Source organism: Sprattus sprattus (genome assembly GCF_963457725.1).
Source record: "Sprattus sprattus genome assembly, chromosome: 4".
NCBI classification, from domain to species: domain Eukaryota; kingdom Metazoa; phylum Chordata; class Actinopteri; order Clupeiformes; family Clupeidae; genus Sprattus; species Sprattus sprattus.
The window spans coordinates 27,809,639-27,828,652 of NC_137923.1; the positions used below are offsets into that span (position 1 = coordinate 27,809,639).

Sequence of the window (19,014 nt, forward strand, 5' to 3'; positions counted from 1 at the left end):
CCCTACAGGTTTCGCACAATTACTACCCTTATTTAAGTCACTTCATGACCCCCCCCCCCCCCCCCCCCCCTAAAATCATTCAATGTAAATTATTCCATTTCTTAAAAGCATTTATTCTGACTTGCACAACCTACTTTTTAAGCTCTTCACTTTTTTCCCCCTGATTCCCACAAACAACTGCAGACATTCAAGTAGACCACAAGTGTCTTCCAGTTGGCATGGAATCAGATTTCTTTGACCGATCACTGAGAAAAAAGAGCTTTGTATTAGATAGGCAGGACATTACCCAATAGCTTAGAGCAAGCCTAGGAAATAGCCCCCCATCTTTCCCATATAATTTATTGCATTTAAGTGCACTGTATTATTGCATTGTTATATACAATTGTAACAGGATTTCTAGTATATGTAACACAGAAAACCGTAAGTCGTGGAGTGTAAATTAAGTACTATAATAAACAATATATTTAACCATCTTGCTATGTACATATCTTTTTATCTTTGTGTCAGTCTAATTTCCCCAGTTAGTCTGCTTACGCTGTATTAACCTTGACGTTTTGCATCATGTCTTGTTAATCTAGGGTACACATTATGTTTGTCATAAACACATCATTGTGCTCTTTCACGAGTGCTATTTTAAAGAATGTAAGTATGACGTGGCTCAAATGCCATCTGTGTGGATAATGCCTGGACTGTTTACCCTGTGCATAAACTGTTACCGGGGCGGCGACTAACACTATGACGACAGAGCTCTCATTGTGGACAGTGTTTGTGTCATCTGCACCAACTTATTTGCCTCGCCGTATGATACAGTGTGTAGTGCTCTGAATGTGTCCAGCTTTACTGACAGTGTAAGAGCATCCAACATCAGTACTATAATTCTCAGGTGTTATTGTATGGGTATGTTTTGCCTTACAGTCATGCATATTTATTGGATAGATTTGAGTACATTTGGATCTTGAGAATTATGGCACTGGCATTGTGTAATTTTGATTATTATTTGATTTTTTTTCATACATTGATTAGCCAATAACGTTCTGTATGTTGAGGGAGACATTTGTTTACTGTGGTACTGCAGTATTATAAGTAAAAATGTTCCAAATCCAGTCAACATGATGTATTTAGGTTACAAGCAATAACAATCAAGTGAAAATGCTAGCTCTCTAGTTTCGGTCTACTATGAAAATCACATCAATGCCATCTCGTAATGCAGTGGTCATTTGTCCAAAAAGACTATATTAGACTTAATGTGGCATTCTTGATACTTGATGTTTGATCAGTATACAGTTGTTGAAAAATGAACAAACAGGCGGGCTATATTCATAGCCTTGGAGGGAGTGGAGAATATAGGAGGTGTTAATGTGCTACTAGATTAATGTATGAATTGTGTGTCGCTAAAGTCACTGTTGAGATTTGCCATCAGAACAATATATCCTTATTTTTCAAAATCAATCCCATATAAATTTAAACATCTCACATGTCAAATAAATGTGTCCTTTCCTGGTGTAAAGTGTCAGTTATTTGTTTTTTTAAACTTTAAATCTCAACAGATATGACAGACCTATTTAACAGATACTTATAGTGTAAATAGTCATCTGAACCTCTAGTTTTATACTTTAAATGGATTTTACATTCTTAACACCATCTTTAAAAATGTCAAATTTCAAACCAAATCATTCAGAGATGAGTGACAATGGTTGTTGCTACATTTACATTGTATAGGCTACAGATGTGTCCATTTGCACAGGACAAGGCAAAGGTGTAATTTCAATTTGGCTGCAGAAATTTCACAGAATAATGTAAATGTATTGTGATTACAAATTAAGAGAACTAGTGTCAGATGTGAACGTTTGAGGTAGTCACTGTAAGCAAGGTGTTACATTAATTTAATTAATTGGATATTTGTGCAACTGTAGACTTTTAGACACGCAAGCTGTAGATGGGGCAGACTGTACATTAAGACTTCTGTGTCTGTGGTTCCCTCATGGAAGTAGGCTACAACATGAAATTCCAATATGGATTCACAAGGCGGAGAGCTCAAAAGTGTGGAAATAGCTTTTGCCTTAGTAAATCAGAGGAAAAGATCAAAATGAGTGTTTTGATTTAACAGCATAACATTTTAGGGAAAGTTCAATGTAAATAACATTGAAGAAATGTCTATTCATCTTATTCAGAAAGACATTACAACAGTCTTACCTCCTGGCCAGTGAAGGGAAGAGCTCCATGGCATTTCGAAGCTCATGTGAGTGGATTCCCTGAAATATTATGTCGACTGTAGTAAGCTTGATATTTGAATATTTAGTAAAAGCACAATTTGAAACATACATGAAACAATCCTGCATATATATACACTACCGTTCAAAAGTTTGGGGTCACCCAGACAATTTCACACTTGTATTTATCAAATGAGTTGCAAAATGAATAGAAAATATAGTCAAGACATTGACAAGGTTGGAAATAATGTTTTTTATTTGAAATATGAATTTTGTTCTTTAAACTTTGCTTTCGTCAAATTTGCAGCAATTACAGCATTGGAGACCTTTGGCATTCTAGCTGTTAATTTGTTGAGGTAATCTGTAGAAATTTCACCCCACGCTTCCTGAAGCACCTCCCACAATTTGGATTGGCTTGATGGGCACTGCCTTCTTCTTCCCTATATAGTTCTTGCATAATTTGGATGTGCGCCTTGGGTCATTGTCCTGTTGTAGCTCCAATCAAGCGCTGTCCACAGGGTATGGCATGGCGTTGCAAAATGGAGTGATAGCCTTCCCTATTTAAAATCCCTTTTTACCTTGTACAAATCTCCCACTTGAACAGCACCAAAGCAGCCCCAGACCATCATATTACCTCCACCATGCTTGACAGATGGCGTCAGGCACTCTTCCAGCATCTTTTCCCCCGTTTCCGCGTCTCAGATATAGCTTTTTCTTTGCCACTCTGCCTATAAGGCCAGCATCCCAGTCGCCTCTCCACTGTAGAAGGTGACACTGGCGTTTTGCAGGTACCATTTAAAAAGCTGCCAGTTGAGGACCTGTGAGGCGTCTTTTTCTTAAACTAGACACTCTAATATACTTGTCTTCTTGCTGAGTTATGCACCGGGGCCTCCCACTTCTCTTTCTACTCTGGTTATAGCCTGCTGTTCTCTGAAGAGAGTAGTACACACCGTTGTAGGAAAAGTTCAGTTTCTTCGCAATTTCTCACATGGAATAGCCTTAATTTCTAAGAACAAGATTAAACTGGCGAGTTTCACATGAAAGTTATCTTTTTCGAGCCATTTTAAGAGTATAACCGAACCCACAAATGTGATGCTCCAGATACTCAACTAGCTCAAATGAAGGCCAGTTTTATAGCTTCTCTCACCAGCAAAACAGTTTTCAGCTGTGCTAACATAATTGCACAAGGGTTTTCAAGGTTTTTCTAGTCATCCATGAGTCTTCTAAGGCGATTAGCAAACACAATGTACCATTAGAACACCGGAGTGATAGTTGCTGAAAATGGGCCTCTATACACCTATGTAAATATTTAATTAAAAAACAGATATTTCCACCTAGAATAGTCATTTGCCACATTAACAATGTATAGAGTGTATTTCTAACTAATTTAATGTCATCTTCTTTGAAAAAAAACTGTGCTTTTCTTTGAGAAATAAGGACATTTCTAAGTGACCCCAAACTTTTGAATGGTAGTGTATATATATATATTTATATAGACACACACACACACACACACACACACAGATATAATGAATCACAAAGTTGTCTTAAGCCTGTCGTAATTTCATGAACTGTGAGTATGCCATGGAAATCCATCAGGAAGAGTTCAGAAATGGGCATTTCAGTGTTTGAATGTCATTGCCATGTAAGGTGCTTGACTGAAGTATCCCAGTTGTATGTGTGATGCTATTTGAATGCATCTCTAAAAGAGGACTGAACATTTTCCCTGCAAGTGCTTCATACATATGAATGATGCAGCGTAGGCAAAGCACTTGCAATAACAGTTTGTTTTTCACAATTTCCATGACTGCACTCACAACTTTCACTTCGGTCATCCTGTATGTAAACCTTTACATAAATTGTAAAAATATGCCTATAAATAAAATCCTTGTCCCCGTCACTTGTGCCATTTGACATCAATGCTTCCAAGAACGCATTTCAACTACACACTTAAAATCTCATTAGGCCACAAATATAATTTGATAGAAATTCCACTACTCCTGTTCATTAAATAGTTGCTTTCCCAGAAACAGCTCTAGGAGTTCCAACAGATCAGTAATAACTGAACCCAGTTGCAGTTACTTGTAATGAACCTAGGGCACATAAGAACAGTGGGAAAAATCCCAACACATCTATGTGTTCTAACTCATAATTACACATAATGATTTGCTCGTACCTCAGAGACTACATTAGATCTTTACGAATTACACAATAGCAATAATAACTGCTTCATACTTATTGTGCTCCACCAGTTTATTTTCAGTTGTAAATCAATGAAAATATATCATACAGTCACAAAATACAAGGTGGAGCAAAAGATGTTGCACCCCATCATTCGAAGCAGAGGTCAAAAAAGTGACATTCTGTTGTACTGGAAACAAAATGTTTAATGCCAACACACGAACATTCAATTATAAATAAATACATGCATTCTAAAATATTGTGTTGACATAAAAATCTAAAATGATGTGGTCTTTACAAAAAAAACAATTGAGGATAACAAAAAAAATCATTGCAGTTGAATGTGTTATATTTCCTAGCTTCTTTTAAAATAATACAAAAGCCAGGATGAACCGATGTTTGAGAGGAGTCGTATATTAACTGCAAAATTAGGCAAAGCCAATAATACAAGACAAACATCAAAACTTCTTGTTAATAATAAAAAAAAATAACCTAAACTACAAATAAAACATTTAAGAACTGACTCATAGGTCTGGTCCACTTTTCATAAACAATTGCCATTTGCTGTGGTATGCAGGAAATGGTTGCTCAAGAAGTTCAACTCCAAATGAATGTTGAGAGAAAGATGACCTTATCACCTGTCATCCACTAAACTACAAAGTGCACTGAAATGAGAAAGATGTTCAAAAGCAGTAACAGAAAAGCCCCGCAGTTATCCGTATAAATACGTCCACTTCAACTTAAAATCTTCTATGAAAGTTAGCTGGTGGCAGAACTATTATCACTGATTATTAAAAAAGATGCAAGTCTGTCTTACCGACACAGATTGTTTTGACCTGGCTTCGAATGCAAAAATAAACAAAACTATACAGATAATTTGTAGTTCCCAACCATTTGATCAAACATAAAAATCAATCAGGCTTTTTCCATGATATACCCAGCATTCTTGCAACAGTAGAAGCTCACACTGTTAGTCAGTTATCAATCCACTGGTGAAACGCTGTGGTCTATATGATGAACGGACAATGCCATGTCATTCAGACCTGTATTACAAATGTGCATGTACCTCAACAAGGCAGTTAAGGACAGTCGCTGCAGAATTCTCCAAATGGTTAAAGAGGTCAGACAGTGCTAGAGAAATTTGGCAAGTGGCTCAGACGGTTCTGGATTTGTGGAACCCTACAGAAACTAAAACACATTGTTGGTTCTTATGAAAATGTAGTAGTGTGTGTAATGGCTAAACAGACAGCACACAGACATACCTGCACAGAGACTGACTTCAGTCCCATTATGTGAAATGAAGTTGAGTTCAGAGGCAAAGTCTAGACAGGAAGGAGGAACTACAGTAGACAAGGGTCCTACAGCAGAGCAGAAGAGTATTTCACAAAACAGAACAGCTTGTGTACTGTGCAGGTCAGAGTCACTTCATTCATTATTCACTTGATTTTCAACAGGCAACACAAGGGACCTGCTGTTGTCAAAAAGGTTACATTTTGGTGGTATTTGTGGTATGAACCAGTTAGGCTATGAGCTTAGTTTGGACAGTACAGAACAGGACAGTATGGTGAGAGAAAAGTCTTTTGTAGCCGGCAGATCCAATGAATCTGTTTTGTGAAATCCCCCCGCACGGGAGTGACAGTACTGATCCAGATTGTTGACTGTGGTTCGGTGGGCTTGGCACCTATGGCGGGCAGAAGTCAGCGAAGTACGGGTGCTGCAAGGCCTCTTCGGCTGAAATTCGCTGAACTGGGTTGCACTTCAAAAGATTCTGCAGAAGAGAAACAGATGTCTGAATGACTGACTGCCTAATGAGGTATTCAAGCACAAGGAGGGGGTATGCAATCATGTTATTCTACTACAACTTTCAAATACTTAATCCCCCTGAATATAATTGCACATTAAGGAATATGCTAAAGACTTTAAATGATAGTTTGCTTAAATGCAAAATTCTATTTCCTATAAATTCTATTCAATTTTGTTGGAGCCTACAAACCACCACATATGGCGCAGATTCATCTTTGGATATCTAAATCCAATTAAGACCATCGAACCTGGATATCACAGACCTCTCTGAAGAGAAAATAAATTACATAAGTAATTACAGTTTAAATTACATAACTGCTGAGGAAGAAATTCACAGCCAATTTTGTAAATGTACTGGATGCATAAAATAAAACATTTCACAACTTGGCTCAATCACCACATTGCCAACTGGCATGACATTATACACATCCTATGAGCCTAAATTAACAACACTGAACAATACATAACTAATAATAATTAACTGACTTGCTCTACACAGGAACCTGTCTAACTGAGCCCATATATTATGCCGTGCTACTCCCGAATACCGCATTGTTCCGGGACTGCACAGGAAAATCAATATCCTACTCTGAGGATTTCTTTTGACAATGCATAATCTCAAACTCAAAGCTTTTCTTGTAATCACAATTATGGCTTTCAGGGGGAATACACAGCCATCAAACATAGGGCCACACCTCAGTTCTTGTAGCGCAATGCTAATAGATTCTCCAAAATAAACTACTTCACTGTACTTCTGATAAATTGGGCACAAGTGATGTCTCAGTGTTATTCATGCTAGCTTACTAGTTGAGCCCAACAGCACAGCACAAGCCATATAGGTTATGCACACCCAAGTACCCTGGGTAGGCACTCCAGCAACAGGGGGCAAGGTCATATAATGTAAATAGCTAATAAACTAATTACTCTGTACAGGCAACATCCAAACAACATTTCAATGGGAAAAATCCCTTGTCCAGACTACTGTGAAAGTACTCCTATGTTGAGACATCTTTGTTTGAAAATACCTGGAGCAGGTCCCGTCCAGTGCTACTTAGCTTAGGGACAACATTCACCAGAGAAGTAGTGGCAGGGTACATGGGATACGGCTGTTAAGAAAAGCAGTGTTAAGACATCTCCAGGATTGTAAACGTGTAGAATGTTATTAATTGAGCTCTAAAATGTAACAACCCATTAACTCAAGGCAAACTCCCAGAAAGCCACCAGCATAAGATGGCCATGCAGAGCAGAGGGGAGAAGTAGCGTGCTCTTACCTTGTAGTCTGGTAGTTTGGTCATTGTCTGCCACTGTTCCTCTGTTGGTGTCCCCAGCAACGTGCAAAGTCATTAAAGAAAATTTTATGCGCTCACTAATCTATGTTATATCTATGTTAAATCTATGTTGGTCCCTAAATCTCATATCAATCCCTGCAGTGCAAAACAATATATTAAACAAGTGGTTTCTGAAAAGATGCAACAAGTCCTCTTTACAGGGAGTAAAAAATACAAACCAGCACCATCTGGTGGTACACTAATAACACTTTCATCCACACTTATATCAGGCATGAAAACGGGTAAGGGGTGAAAAAGGTGAGGAGGATATTACCCCTCTGGGGGGCTCCGGGGGCGTGCCCCCCCCTGTAAGTAAAATTTAAATATTCCATATTTTAAAGCGTCAATCTGATGCAGTTTGAGATGCTTATTTTCCAACCTGGGGAGAGCTGGAGAAACTTAGCTTCAGCCATGAGTCAAAAAATATTTTGGCTTCCTTACTTAGTATTATGCAAGCCATTTCATGCCAGCCTGTCACTGGGTCTATCATTTACAGTATATGAGGCACAATGTGGTAAGGGCACCACAAATGGCTTAATGCATAGCCCCCATGAGAGATGGCGTAACTTAACTTGTCTACTCTTCCATCATGATTGACAGCCAATACAATGTTATGTAATTCAGATTTCAATACATTTTATTGGCGAGGCTGTCAAGCTAAAAAGGCACCGGATGCCAAAAAGAGCCCGGGTGACGTAATGTTGACTTTCGAACGCCTCTTGAGTGACAGTTTCTATGCCAACGTTAGCATTACGTAATCCGTTCACCACGTAGGCCGGGCGCTTATTAGCTTTAAGTCTCAGAGTCGTTCGAAAGCCATCAGCTACTTTTTAGTCGCTTAATATTGTGCCTTAACGGACACTACGCACCCGGACACTTTTTAGCTATCAGTCAGAGAGTCTCAAGAGTTGTTCGAAAGCCATCAGGTACTTTTTACACGCTTAATATTGGCTGCCGGTCTTTTGTAAGTAAGCACACATCAACAGGTTTCGCGCGCTAGCATCTATATTGCTAATAGCAATTCCTCCTTTTGTGCGACAATATTAAGCGACTAAAACGTAGCTGATGGCTTTCGAACTACTCTTGAGACTCTCTGACTGATAGCCAAAAAGTGTCGGGGTACATAGTATCCGTTTAGGCACAATATTAAGCGAATAAAACGTTTTAGCTACACCTGCCTGCTGGTAACCTGTAAGTTAGCAATGTCCGCTAGCATGTCAAAGCTAGCAAGCCCCCGTTGTTCTTTGGTAAAATGTTGTGCAAACAATGCCCTGTTTTGTTCAAATTTAATTGTGGGTGCCGTCAGATATGTCTTAAAATCACAACACATTAAGGACTTTCTTAATTTAAGCACAACAACAGATGAATAGCTTCAAGCTAACAAGATAGCTCGTTACACTAGCACGAGCTAGCTAATGAAATGTGCTTACTTTGATACTATAGACCCTTTCGCCGTTGGTAAACAATGCTCAGCGTTCTAGGTTGCGCACGCATTCTGGGGGCAAAAGAAATGGCTTAAGTTCATACCTGCGTTCGCTTTATCCTAATGATCTCGGAAGTTACGTTAATAAATTGACATTAAGTTATGGAATCCAACTTCCCGATCCATATTCGATCACGGATTGGATAGTTGACCAATCAAAATGGACAGATATTTATACATACTTAATAGAAAAACCCAGTGTTTACTCAAAAGATACATTACGATCATTCAAGTCACTCGATGCCTATAACGTTGTCTGCGGGCATGTCCACTCCAGGATATTAAGTACTGCGACCTCAATGATGATTTCTGCGTCCTAAAATCTAAGGGGCTACCAAGCCAATGACAAGGAACAAAGACAATAATGTATAAACCATGTGTTTTTATCAACAAACCCACCAACGCTACCGCTTCACGTTAAATTGCACATGCATGGCAGAGTAAGTCGACCTTATCATAAACGTTTCATCGTCAAGGTTTACGTGTAGGAACTACCTAACAATTGCAACCAGGAGACACAACTGTAATGTTAGCGAATGAGGGGTGAGAAGCCACTTTTGGGCATGTTCTTTAAAACAGCAGTCTGTCTTGGCCACTTTATAAGTGGTTTCAACACTTTAGCCATAGGTAACCAGGTTCTCAAAATGCATGATATTGTGCTGTTCGATACTTTAAACCTAAATGCTATGTCAGTGTTAGTGAGACCCAATCTAAGTTTCATAAGCACAATCAGTAGGTGATCTTCAGTATTTCAGTAAACTTTTCTACATTGCGATCATTGTATGCATTGTATCATTGTATGAAATGAATAGATGAATGTACTATGAACTTGCTAACATTAACGGTTAGCTAACGTTAATGGTTAGATATCGTTAACGTTAAGTTAACCTAAAATTGCAAGGCTAATATAAGTTAGATATGGATAACATTAGCTTTCTAGGGAGCTGTTTTGGCCAACTAAGTTATCTCAGATTTAACTAACACAATTTCAAGTCAGCTAACATAAACAAAATTCACTTGCCGGATATCAAATGTGACCCACATATGCGTGCATTTTTAATGATGTCTTCAGTCCAGTCCACTCGTTTTATAGCTTGAAGCCACAATCTACGCCTGTTTGCATTAAACAGTCTTTTCCCCGAAGGAATGCGGTAGAAATTGAGACCTTTTTCTTTTTAGTTGACCTGTTTTGGCATCCCACAACACAACAAGATGGCATTTTTTTAGCGAAGAAACCGAGACGAAGAAATCCTTAGCTTTATCTCTCCAAAATCCTCTTGCACTGTCACTAACTATGGTTAAAGTTGACGCTTTTTTGCCTCCAGAATGTGTGCGCTTAACGTTTATGACGTAGGTCATAAAAGGGTCTATAACCAACTAGCTAATCAACCACTTTCCTACCAAAGTCAAACATCAAGCACATGGTTGTTTTGGTTGGTTTATTGTAGGTCAAATACAAGCAAGCTGGTCTCAGGTAGCAAAGTACAATGCAAGATGCTCTGAAGTAAATCGCGTTAGGGTGACGTATTGGCGTTGGCATAGCAACTGTCACTCAAGAGTCGTTCGAAAGTTAACATTACATCACCCGGGCTCTTTTAGGCATCCGGTGCCTTTTTAGCTTGACAAGGCCCTTCGTGTTAATATTTCCATGCACTCGCATCATCCAGTTATTCAACATAATAAATCAGCGGCGAAAAAAACAATACAATCATATATTCTTTAGAAGTACTAAATGATGCAAAATGTAAGGATCTCTTTTCATTTATGGAATTCTTGTCAAGAAAATATGATTCTATTGTTTTTTTCGCCGCTGATTTATTATGTTGAATAACTGGATGTATATATTTAAATATATGTTAAGCTCCTATTAAAGTATCCATCTATCTACTTCCAGTGGCACTTGCTCTTGACTGCTTTGCCTCATAGCTTGGCGACTTGACCTTTTTGAGCAGAGCATCACTGAAGCCTTCCATGTGACAAGAGTCCCCTTTGCAGCCATGCTCACCTTTCTTGTCACCAAAGTGCTTATCATGTCAGTGCTCAGGGTTGCACTGTATTGGGTCTTGTTTATGGTAACGAGACTGAAAATGGTCATCTGACGTCATGATTGGTTTTATACCTGCAAGGCTTGTAGGTTGACTGGCTGAAATAGTAGGAATTATTTGCTACGTTAACAGTCTGTAGTCAAACACCTTTGCAATGGTCACTTTGCCCCAACAGAGCGATTCAAAGTTAGAACAGGGAGTCTCCGTGGCGTTTGAGTTAATGTAGCTAAATTATCTTACTCCATCAGTTATTCACACCGTAGCCGTCTCGTAACCAGGCTAATCATATCATTGCTAACTTTTTCATACTTGTATCTGAAGGTTATGCCCCTTGAAATGAATCATCCCGTTAAGTTACCGAACACATGTTTTAACGTTTTATATGCTAACATTACGGTCACACAAAAAAAATGCGTCCAGCAGGGATTCCAAAATTGTCCGGGATTTTGCCTCGTCGGATATTATTGTTTCTCTGGGTCTTTCACAAATGAGTTATTACGTCTTTACACGTTTTGGAAAGGGTATCACTTACGTTCCACCTTCTTGCGCGAGCTCTGTCATTGGTCAAACTTTCCCAGTGTTGACAGATATAATTCATTATCCTCCAAATACCTTGCCGCCGCCAGCACTAGTTCAGTACAAATGTACATGTCATCTGAATATGAAAAATATGTCCAACCCCCCCCCCCCCCCCCCCAAAACAAAACTCATCGAATCTACACGATTCACGTAGGTCACCTATTTTGTTTTCAAAACGGCGAATTTCGCTGAAAGGTGAGTGATTCTCATGCCTGTTATATGAATCTGAAGTAATTTATGAACACTGTAGCGTTTACTTTCCTTGGAACTGGACCACTAACATGAGTAGAACACTGGGCTATTCAGGATATGAATTTTGCCATATTTATTACTATATCAGCAATATTGTTACCATTTCAATTGAAAAATGGTCAATATGGGTCTTCATCAGAATCAGACATGAGGGTTTTGACCTAAATGTGAATGAATATGAAGCCATCTTATCAGAGGACATCACCTCAAACTGCTCCTAAAATCTCAACACATTCACAAAGTGCTGTCGACAAGAAATCCTGTGCTGGTCATAGGGCTCAACGATTAATTGCATTTGCGGTTTAATCGCGATATGATGAGACGCGCTTTTCAAACCTCAACTTAAATAAAAACCGCGATTAAAAAAATATATATATACAGTACTGTGCAAAAGTTTTAGGCAGGTGTGAAAAAATGCTGTAAACTAAGAATGCTTTCAAAAATGGAAGTGTTAACAGTTTATTTTTATCAATTCTTCATAAATTAACAAAATGCAGTGAAGGAACAGAAGAAAATTCTAAATTAAATCAATATTTGGTGTGACCACCCTATGCCTTCAAAATAGCATCAATTCTTCCAGATACACTTGCGCAGTTTTTGAAGGAACACGGCTGGTAAATTGTTCCAAACATCTTAGAGAACTAACCACAGATCTTCTGTGGATGTAGGCTTCCTAAAATTCTTCTGTCTCTTCATGTAAACCCAGACAGACTCGATGATGTAGAGATTAGGGCTCTGTGGGGGTCATACCATCACTTGCAGGACTTTCTGTTCTTCTTTAAGCTGAAGATAGTTGTTAATGACATTGGCTGTATGTTTGGGGTTATGTTCCTGCTGCAGAATACATTTGGTGCCAATCATACGCCTCCCTGATGGTATTGCATGATGGATTAGTATCTGCCTGTATTTCTCAGCATTGAGGACACCATTCATCCTGACCAAATCTCCAACTCCACTTGCAGAAATGCAGCCCCAAACTGGAAAGGAACCTCTACCATGCTTCACTGTTGCCTGCAGACTCTCATTATTGTACCTCTCTCCAGCCTCCAGCGAACAAACTGCCTTCTTCTACAGCCAAATATTTCTAATTTTGACTCATCAGTCCAGAGCACCTTCTGCCATGTTTCTGCACCCTAGTTTCTATGTTTACGTGCTTAGTTCAGTCACTTGGCCTTGTTTCCTTGTCGGGGTAGAGCTTTTTGGCTGCAACTCTTCCATGAAGACCACTTCTGGCCAGACTTCCCCGGACAGTAAATGTCTGTACCTGGGTACCACTGGTTTCTGCCAGTTCTGAGCTGATGCCACTGCTTGAAATCTTCCGATTTCGAAGGTAAATAAGCTTGATGTGTTTTTCATCAGCTGCATTAAGTTTCCTTGGCTGAACACTGCGTCTACGATCCTCAACGTCTTCTTCAAAACAGCTGGAACTGCACATTTTGAAACCCCTGTCTGCTTTGAAATCTTTGTCTGGGAGAGACCCTGCTGATGCAGTATAACTACGTTGTGTCTTGTTGCTGTGCTCAGTCTTACCATGTAAATGGATAAAAAATAAACATTTATTGTTTACATTTTTCAAAGCATTCTTAGTTCATAGCATTTTTTCACACCTGCCTAAAACTTTTGCACAGTACTGTATATATTTTTTTTTTTAAGATGGGAAATGTTGCACACAGTGATAAAAGCAGCATAACGGATCACTTGCTAATTACTAACGAGATGCTAGTGGCTCAAACTAGCGAAATCTCTTGAAATGTGCTTACTTTGACACTATGACCAACTAGTTAGTCAACAACTGTCCTTCCTTACACAGTCAATCATCAAGCAAGTGCAACACAAGACGGCAAAAAAGCTACTTACTTGTTAGGCAGACAGTAAAAACCAGGCGGCTTCAGGCACACCTACATAACGCAGTTATTTGCCTACGGACCCTGATATGGCAATGGCACAGAGGCGATTCAAAGTCAAAAAATTAAAAGTCATTGTAGCGCCCCAATTGTCAAAGCTGTTATTTTAAGGTAAAACTGCTTATCCTAAGCCTAACCCTGAAGTACAATTACGGCATAAGGCCAATTTAAAAAGTGCATGTCTTGTGTTTATACCTGACTTTGTTTAAATAACTTAAATGCACAGTGGCAAAGCCACCGATTTGTTTCTGTAATGAGCAGTTAAATACAAATGTAAAATGTGGGAAAGAATATTTCACACTAAATGTATCTAATATTGTGTCATATTTAAATCATTCAGTACGTTTTGTTGTAGAAAAAAAGAGGATAACATTTTAAAAAATCGCATATCGAATCGCAATCGCAATATTTTGGGGAAAAATCGCAATTAGAATATTTTCCCAAATCGTTCAGCCCTAGCTGGTCAACCAGTAATGTGTGATGCATCCGATTCACTTTTGATGCAGATTTTCAATGGAAACAGCAGGGGAGATCTAAAGGCTCCCTCCTCATTGTAAAGGATATCTGAAGATCCTCTTCAACTGGTCATCAACGTCATTACCAGGGAATAGGGGTCTTCCAGCATTAGCCAACTCTGAAATGTACAGGACCCAACAGGGATAACATCAGAAACCTTAAAAAGATGTCCACCAAATCTGTATGGTGACGAACACCACCAAAAAAAAGACAAACGTTGCAGTTCAGATGCTATTGTTAAAGCCTATCCATGTGTCATTTCTCACCTGCAAATATGCATCCGGCTGACCACATGTCAATAGAGGTAGAGTAAAGCTTAGCACCAAACAGGACATCTGGTGGTCTGTACCATAACGTCACCACCTGGGAAAGGGCACAAAACACACTGAGTGAGCCATAAAAAAGCATTTTTTCAGAGAGGGGTTCAGCAAAGATTCTGTCCTGCCAGAAGTTAGTATAAGATGTTTTAGGTGTCATTCCGCTTCACCGCTCAAATGTTCTGAGGTGAGGCATAGGAGGTAGTCACAGAGGCAGAACAACACATAAAAAGGTACAGCCGGCATCGTGGAACAAGGATGTAACACAGCTTAGCAGCTAAGGGAAAAGAAGCAGGGATAATTGTTGTCAAATCTGACATGAATTGAAACTTAACATTGCATGATGCACATCAACTCTGATTGAGTCTGTACATTGCTATAAATGTGCACGGCTTGCAAGAGCCCGCGAAAACTAAGTTCACCCATCATTGTTTTTGATGCATACGCTATTGTGCATCTGAGACAACTCGAAATTCAGAACGTCCAACATGATATTACCCAGCTCTGACTTGAACACGTTCAAGCTAAATGCAAATACAATGATGTGGTGATGACTCATCAATAGATTTTCCTTCTACCTGGTGGCTATGAATATACGCCAGATTGCTGTTTGGCAAAATATGTGATTATTGCAGGATCTCCGTCTAAAAGGCATATAGAGTGTGCACTGCTGAGGGCATGTGGGGTTTACTGGAGTTTAAGAACAGATTAAATAATTCAGTCTTAAGTTTTAATTTCACTGGAGAATCACCACGGAAAAAGAAAATTCCCTTTTAACAGTACAAGGGGGTTCAATCTTTGCCTTACTAAGCAGCACAGAGAGAACTAAGGGTTTAAACACTTAAATCAAATTAATCACTTTTCAATCACATAGAAGATTTCACCTGATGGTATTTTAATCGCAATATGTGAGTATCTGGTGTTTCCAGTGGGTTTTAAATCTGCCTTTAACTACACGTCTGCTCTGCTGAATAATGATTTACTGCAGGAGCCGCACTACATGGGAGGCCTGTGAGTGACTTACTTCTGCAGAGTAACATCGCACTGGAATCCCAAAGGCTCGGGCCAAGCCAAAGTCCGCTAACTTCAGTTCTCCATTCTACGAAGTAAAATTAAATCATAACAGCACAGTGTGATATGAGTGATAATGCATGCATCTACAACAAACAAACAAATCACATAAACATTTGTAAATTGTTAACAAAACAATGTTACAACAGCAGAAAGCACTGAGCAAAGAGGGGCATTGTCCTTAATGCTCCTGTTGTGCAAAAAATATGGAGCTTTAATTACACTGTATATAGTAACAATTGCAGCAGTCCCACTGGACATGAAGCTCATGCAAAGAAGGAATTCTGGGTGATGTAGAATGTCTAAATAGAGGATCTACACTAGTAAATGTTTCATGTAGTCAAATATTCATAGTTTTGTCTCTCATTATATGTTCATTGTCTTATTCGCTTAATTACAGTGGACATTAATCGTCATAACCTTCTCTTTGCTTTGGTTTTTGCTCTTCCAAATTTGGCAATGACCACAATTTTACCCAGATGGGAAGGGAGCTTTGCTGCCCCAGACTTAGCAATAATTTAGTTCAATTATACACATGCAGTACTACATAAACTGAAATAATAAAGCATATGTAAAAATCAAATGACATGGTGCTGTTTGAAGAACAGGACACATAAACGGGCAATACCACACTCATTTATACATAATAGCTTTTGCAGCTGCTTGTTTTGACATACTACATCCCCACAGAATAAGTGGAAATCTTGAATGACTTGAGCAAAGTCTTTAGAGGAACTCAAAGGTCAGCGCAGCCTTCCAACTTACCCTGTTAATGAGCAAATTCTGTGGCTTCAGGTCTCTGTGCAGCACATTCCGACTGTGACAGAAGGCTAGCCCCTTTAGTAGCTGGTACATGAATGACTACAGAGAGACCAACAGAACATAAACAATATGAAACAATCTGAATTAATCAAATGTATCCTATACAACCACAGACACTCTTCACTCAAATCACAGCCTTAAAACAGGGTTGTTTGAACAACATACAAAAAGTGTCGATTTTCATGTCCAAGCTGTTATGTTTCACCATGTTGCTGTAGTAATCATACCATGCAGCAGATGAATATGAGGGTGAATAATTATAGTATTTGGCCATCTAACTGGAGTCCACTCACCTTTACAATCTCTGGATCCAAGTCACCATTGCAGCTATCAAAATACTTCTTTAAGTCCTAAGTGGTAAAGAGTGAGACAACACCTTTAAATATCTCTCTATATTGTGTGAAAACTTGGTGACCAGACTGTGACTGTATGGTAGACAAGTTCAAATATATATTTGTGTGTGTGTGTGTGTGTGTGTGTGTTAGTGTCTTTCTGAAGCTGCATACCAATTCTAATTATTCAAACAATTGAACCAAAGGTTACATTTGGTCGATTAGCTGGCTCCTCACCTGATCACAGTATTCAAAAACTAATGTAAGCTTCTTATCACTGTGAAGGACGTCATGCAACCTTAGAATGCAAAACAAATTATTGTCAATTGTTTTGCCTGACAGCCTTATGTGCAACATGTGTATACCTTTAAAAAAAAAAAAAAACCTGACACAGCATGTGCTACTCGTACCTGACAATGTTTTTATGCTTCAGTTCTTTCAGCAGACATATTTCTCGTAATGCTGAGCTTGGGACGCCCTAAAGAAAAGTATTTCAAATATACATGCTGAATAATTAATCACTTGTAATATTATGTTCAAAGTAATTGTGTGTTTAAATCAAAGCATACCTCATCGTCATCGTCCAGCCTGACTCTTTTCAGGGCCACTATCTCATGAGTCTCACGATTCTTTGCCTTAAAGACAGTTCCATATGTGCCTGGAAAAAAGGGGTACAAAAGTATTGACTTGTTCCCATTTGTTTACACTTGGAGACACAGAACACTTCGACTGTACTTCCAAGTCCAAGAAGACACATAACCACCCGAGGTCTAAACAATGGGGTTAACATGGCAATGATGGTTGAATACCATTTTTGTTGCTCTGGATCCAAACAACGTTACATGAACCAGTAACATAGCTGGACCCCAATGATCACTGCCCAGCTAGAAAAGGTTAACGGTAGCCCTCCCATTCAGTAACGTTACCCCAGCTTAAAATGACACTTCAACTTCTTAAAAACAACGTCAACCAATTGCAATGTCCCGTGAGCTTCAACTAAGGGATAGTGGCTGTACATTGTTGTTTTGAATGCCCCCTTAGCTAATTAGTTAATGAGGTTACACTGAGAACTTGAGCTATTTTAGCTGTCATTGGCTGTCCAAGTACCTGTAGAATAAACATTTCGAGCCAAGGGGCTAGGGAATATCTATCTATCATTAGTGCTAAAGCCACTAAACTAAAAACCCAGACGGCAAAGGAATTGTTTCTGTCATCACTTAGCTGGCTAGCTAAAATGTCAGCCGATGTCCAAAGTAACCAGCAAACCGGCTAACCAGATATATTAGCCAGCTAACGTTACTATAAGATGCTATGGTAGGTTTAGGAGATAACGTTATTTGTGCAGGGTCGTGCTTTCAGTTGACGCTTACTGGCAAAGTAACATAATTTGGTCAACATTATAACTAAGCAGCAATCCATGTTGCGTTTTTTTTCTGGCCAGCTTGCTCCCAACCTTGCTAAGAAAGCAAAAATAGCCATTGCAGGATGAAGGTACTTGGACTAGCTAGCTAGCTAGTATGCTAACGTTAGCTACATCTCGGTTGGATTTTCGGGTGTGTTACTTGTGACATACCCCGCAATGTTTCATAACTAAACCAGTTAGCTAGCAGAGTATTCGTCCCATTGGACATACCTAATGTGACAGCTTTATCAATTCAACTGAACCGGTTGGATCTGTTAGGGTTAGCTGGGGCTACACAATATTATCTATTAGCAGGCCATTGCCACGGTAAACCAACATATGCTACATTGGCTAAAGAGCGTGATGTCATAAGTAATGTTAATACCACCCTTCAACACTAATTGTGAATTGTAAAATATCTTACCCTCTCCAATTTTCTCAAGCTTCTCATATTTCTGCATGGTTTGTAAACGAAGCCAGCCTAAAAATAGCTGGGGCAATTCTCAATCCCAAATGTTGGGAGTGGAATTTAGAGGCAACGTCAAAATGAGTCTGAGCTCTGTAGTCAACTACCGGCAAAATTACGAATTGCAGCATGAGCTTTAGCTACTAGACTGTTGATCCCAATCAATGGTTTATCCACTGAATTTCCCCTTGGTTAACCTCGCCAATGTTTAACAACACAAACCAAATAATTTGTCGCCTGGGATGGGTCAAAGCATTTGGCTTTTCCCATTTCTTTTCATGTGCATGAATAGGCCTCGCATCA

The 19,014-nt window shown here is 39.1% G+C and overlaps 1 protein-coding gene across 2 annotated transcripts; it reads right to left on the minus strand.

Moving 5' to 3' along the window:
- Positions 1 to 4,505: 4,505 nt before the first annotated feature.
- On the minus strand, positions 4,506 to 18,758 carry cdk5 (cyclin dependent kinase 5). Of its 2 annotated transcripts, XM_080837767.1 has the most exons (12): positions 18,670 to 18,758; positions 17,413 to 17,501; positions 17,254 to 17,321; positions 17,081 to 17,141; positions 16,805 to 16,861; positions 16,455 to 16,550; positions 15,643 to 15,717; positions 14,568 to 14,664; positions 14,350 to 14,419; positions 7,466 to 7,526; positions 7,220 to 7,300; positions 4,506 to 6,159 (listed from the first exon to the last, which is right to left on the minus strand). In XM_080837767.1, the coding sequence occupies exons 1-12, from the start codon at positions 18,704 to 18,706 to the stop codon at positions 6,073 to 6,075; spliced, it is 879 nt and encodes a 292-aa protein (XP_080693893.1). In that variant the 5' UTR covers positions 18,707 to 18,758; the 3' UTR covers positions 4,506 to 6,072. The 2 variants fall into 2 exon arrangements, with proteins under 2 accessions (XP_080693893.1, XP_080693894.1); XM_080837768.1 differs by lacking the exon at positions 7,220 to 7,300.
- Positions 18,759 to 19,014: the final 256 nt, after the last annotated feature.